The sequence below is a fragment of the Echinococcus granulosus genome, assembly GCF_000524195.1.
Source record: "Echinococcus granulosus chromosome Unknown EG_S00066, whole genome shotgun sequence".
NCBI classification, from domain to species: Eukaryota; Metazoa; Platyhelminthes; class Cestoda; order Cyclophyllidea; family Taeniidae; genus Echinococcus; species Echinococcus granulosus.
In genome coordinates, this window is record NW_020170446.1 from 446,006 (window position 1) to 450,733 (window position 4,728).

Genomic DNA, 4,728 nt, shown 5'->3' on the forward strand with positions numbered 1-4,728 from the left:
AATCGCTAGTATTACCACCCATTCCAGGATACAACTGATTCCCGCGTGGTTCTAGCACGGATTTATAGTCCTACTTCTTTTGGTGATATTTATTAGTCGAGTAAAACAAAACACGATATATGGTAAATTAAATGCCAAGCTTAATCGGAATTGCTTTTCTGTCTCTTTAAAACTTCGTTTGATTTAAATATGAATTTATTTTTGTGCAAAAATCTGAAGCAAACAGTTTTAGGGGCAAAAATGTGCTTGCGTAAGACGAGGCTCTTAGATTTCCTCCTTCCTGGTCTGCATACCCTTAGAATACCCACGTTCGTTCGGCTTTGTCATGTTTTTTGGAATAAGTAAATGTGAAAGGCAAGTATAAGTTGAATAGGGCGTGAACATGAAACCTTTCTTTGGTTTGCAGATTGTTAACTCCTCAGTCAAGTGGTTAAATTCTTAGCCGGCCCCCTTTTCTAAGGAAAATCAAGACTGCATAAGTACTACAAAGCCTCTTCTTCCTTTCAGCACCGTCCCTGGTGCTAAAACTTATGAGCTCCTCTCGAAGTTGCCATGCGGTTGTTTCCTACCTTCCGTAGGGACGTAAACCTCATCTTTGTATCCAACAGATGGCGCCTCTTTGTAGGGTGGCATCTTTTTGTAGTCCACGGTTACCGACTGGGTACGCAGTTGTGTGTTGCCAATGCGGTAGTTTGCAGGCGAGATTGCTTTCACTACTCTAACTTTGTTCCTTTCTTCATGGGTGACGGAACTTGCTGTGTATTCCAGGTGGGATAATAGGCCTGTAAATTTTCACTAAGTCTCCTTCTCGGTAGACTTTCGTCCGGCTGTATCGATTGCAATATTTCCTCTGCCTGATATGAGACAGCCGTAAATGTTGGCTTGAGTTATTAAAGTTTTTCCAATGTCTTCTTTCAAAAGCAGCATGTACTCTAAAACATTATTAGCTGCTTCGTCAGTGTTTGTCAAGAAGATGTCAGAATACAACTCTCTTTTTACAACCTGTGAGCATCTTGACGCATAAACCGTAGCCCTGTATGCGAGAAGGACACTTTCTAGGCTTGAATCCCAGTCATCTGGTTGTCTGTCTTTAGTGAAGGCCGTCAGTGGTCCAACCAGAGTGCGATTCGGTCTAACCACCTCCCCGTTACATTGTGGATGTGAAGGCATCGTGCATGTCTTTGAGATCTGGCAGATCTTACTCACTTGAGTGAAGAGTCGACTCTCGAAGTTAGGGCCTTAATAGCTATGAACTATTTTAGACACTCCATGCTGGTATGTTCACTAACTGAAAAAAAAACTGAAGCAACAGTTTTAGCGTCTTGTGACTGCATGGGTTCCATCCCAGCTACGTGCGTGAAGTAGTCTACCATAACCAAAATAGTATCGGTTTCCTCTCTTGGTGGGCGAAAGAGGACCCATAATATCTATACCTACTCTTTCCACTGTGAAACCGGTGGGCATGTGTTGCAGAGGTGCGATGGCTGTGGAGTGAGGCCTTTTAGAGCCTCTGCAAGTGGTACAGGCTCTTCAGAAGTCTAATAGGTCTGGAATGAGCAAAAGCCAGCAGTATCTTTTGCTCGAGGCGTCTAGCATCTTTTCACTTACATGGCCAAGGTGCTCGTGTAACTCTTGTGGGACTGTTTGCACTAATAAACCAGAAATCACTGGATGCTTAGGAGACTGGACGCCTTCTTGTTACCATAATACCTCATTCTCCAGATCTGTCTGACAGCCTTGTTAGATAACGTCATCTCTTCCGCTGTGGGCTTATACGTGGGTGTCAGGATCTTCCCGTATATTGGAGCCGTGTCAGGATCGGCACCCTGCATATTTCTCTTATGGATTTAGAGCAGGCCGCTTAAAACATGGTGCCCACCATAACGTCACCTGTTTTTGCTGCAGTTGGTCTGCGAGCTAGTGCATCTGCATCACCATGTTCTTTTTCTTTTTGGTATTGGTCTGTAATATCATATTGTTGCAGTTCTTTGTACCAGAATGCAACTTGGCGATTGATCTTCTTCATTGCTTTCAACCAGGCGAGTGCCTGATGGTGAGTTCTAACAATGAACCTCCTCGCTATCAGATAAAGTCTAAAGTGTCTTACCATTGACCAGATAGCAAACAGCTTATGCTACGTTGTACTTTTTTGTCCCATTGTTTTACTGAGGCTAATAATCGCGTGGGCGATGACGTTTCCTTTCCTTCTTTGTCCCTTTGTCAGAATACACCACCCACTGCCGTGTCGCTTACATCCGTATCCAGTACGAACAGTGAGGCGCTCGATTCGAAGTTTGGTAATGCTACAATCAATGCGAAGCAGAGCATTCGCTTCAGTTCCTTAAACGCCTCATCATGCTAATTCTCCCGAATGAAATTCTTTTTCGCCTGATTATCGGCTAATTTATGTAGTGGGCTGGCGATCTTAGCGAAGCCTTTAACGAAACGTCTGTAGTAATTTGCCAAACCTGGAAAACTGGAGAGCTCCGTCTAATTGGTTGGTGTAAGCCATGTCCTCACTTCTTTTGCATAGTCTTCGTTGACTGCCATCCCATCTGACGAGACTGTATGTCCTAGGAAGGTAATTAAGAGTTGCAGGAAGTGGTTCAAGGTTAAACCCGCTTCTCGTAGACGACCCAGCACTAGTTTCAGGTTGGCGTTATGCTCTCGAATATCTCTACTAAGAACGGGAATATCGTAGAGATAGATTATGCAATGCTTTGGGAATAGGCCAATCAGAGCCGTTTGTATCAGGTCTTTGGAAGTGAGCCGCTGCGTTACAGAGTCCAGAGGGCATCGTTTGGAGTTCAAAGAGCCTATTCGTCAATATGATGGCTGTCTATTCTCCGTCTACTTCTGTCACTTCCACTTGCCAGTATCCCGACTTTGAGTCGAGGGTGGGTAACCATTGCGACTCATGTAAGGAGTCTAGTGAATCGTTAATGTGGGGTAAGGGGAACGCATCCTACTTAGTTACAGAGTTTAACTTCCTATAGTCGATGCATATCCATAGCCTACCAACACTCTTCTTACTAGAGCGATCGGAGAGGCCCACGGTGACCTTGGACGGCTTTATAACCTCGTCTAGAATCATCTCTTCAACTAGATGGATTACTTTTTCTAGCAGAGGTGGTGGAATACGTCTGGATGATTGCCAGATGGGTCTTTCTGTCGCTGAGCTTCTTAATTAAGGCAAGAGGTCGGATTCCGTGTCTGATCTAAACCGTTGTCCAGTTATCGACCTTGTTTGGAGCACAGCCACTGAAAACACGTTCCGCTAGATGTTAGGGGTTCGTAGCGTACTCTTCGTCATCCTCATCAGCTTTTTGGAAACGTAGCAAGAAATCGCTAACGAGGGTTTGTTCTTCCCGATCGTTGACGAGTTGAGCCAACGTGTAGCAGAATTGATAAATGTCGGTATCGTAAGTTATGCCGGCGTCGACTGCGGACAAAAATAAATCATGGTAGGGAGCGCGGAGAAGTAAGGGTGTTCTTTAGCGATGAGGATAGAGATAGAAGTTGAATGTAGCAGTATTGGGTCGGTCATCGAAGTTCATGTCATCTCTAAAGGGGGGCGAAGACCGCCGGCGCCACCACCAGTGTAGGACGAGGCTCGCAGATTTCCTTTTCCCTGGTCCTCATGCTCTTATAACACCCACTTTCATTCGGCTTCATCATGTTTATCGGGATAAGTAAATGAGGAAAGCAGGTGCAAGCTCAAGGAGGAGTAGACACGCTACCTTTCTTAGGATTGCAGGAAGTTGACCCCTCAGTCATGAGGTTCGGTTCGTGAGCCCACCTCCTCTCTGAAAGGAGCATTAAAACAACAAGTATTGCACTTGTACATCAACTTGGCAATAAATTGAGCTGCGTGTCCCTCGATTAGCTCGTATTTAAAATTTATAGAAATAATTTAGATTTTTTTGTCTGTGTGCAGTCTTTAGGCTTCAGACTGACTGATATTTTGATTAAATATGTTTCACAATCCTGGCACTTTAGCCATCCAATTTTAACGCCACTTCCGATTATTTCAAGACAGGCTCGTTACATGCGGCTGTTTCAGCAATAATTTTTTTGAGCAGTCTTCGCTATAATGTATTACTTAGGTTGTTTTAATATATCTTTCAAGTAGGAGGCAATCTGGAAATACGAATCTGGTGATAGGTTCGTCCCCTTCCGTGCCTAGTGATTGTGGTTCTCCCCCTCCTTAAACGTTGTACTTTCTCTCCCAATCTTTTCCTCTTTAATAAATATGTCTAAATCAAATCAACCGGGCTGTTCTAAGAACACTAGGAACAGGGAAGAAGAGACCGGTGGGTCTCGCTTTACAATAGTATACATGCTGTCTACTCCCAGCGTTTAAGAGAATTAAAGCTTTCCTAATACTTACTTTGTAATGGGGCAACACTAAAAAGTTAAGGAAAAAAATAGCGAATTGAAAAGAAATGAAAAAAAGAATATGATTATTCGACATGGATGTTTTGATGCACAATTGTGCGTGGAGCATGATGTATTATTCAACTCTCTACAGTGGCGGTAAGACATTCAATTTTGAGGCTAGTTTGTCCCAAGGACTAGAAATCGTGTGGTAGGCAAAATTTGAAATTACACGCGGGTCAAAGGACAGTGGAAGGTCAACGGCATTTGACCTCTACATCAAACGAAAAGGCTAAACTTATGAATAGCGAGGTTGCCACCGAGTGCCGTACAATTTTATCAAATAAATCT

At 43.7% G+C, this 4,728-nt stretch overlaps 1 protein-coding gene across 1 annotated transcript in view; it reads right to left on the reverse strand. All coding sequences in view use genetic code 11, as the record gives it.

Moving 5' to 3' along the window:
- The window catches only part of EGR_06970 (xylulokinase), a gene marked incomplete at both ends in the record, with an annotated part of 13,876 nt that extends 9,369 nt beyond the window's left edge, over window positions 1–4,507 (reverse strand). The window contains 3 exons of the mRNA XM_024496219.1: window positions 75–164; window positions 1,891–2,047; window positions 4,391–4,507. Coding sequence (XP_024349422.1) covers window positions 75–164; window positions 1,891–2,047; window positions 4,391–4,507 — 364 coding nt within the window. The remainder of the gene's footprint in view (window positions 1–74; window positions 165–1,890; window positions 2,048–4,390) is intronic.
- Window positions 4,508–4,728: the final 221 nt, after the last annotated feature.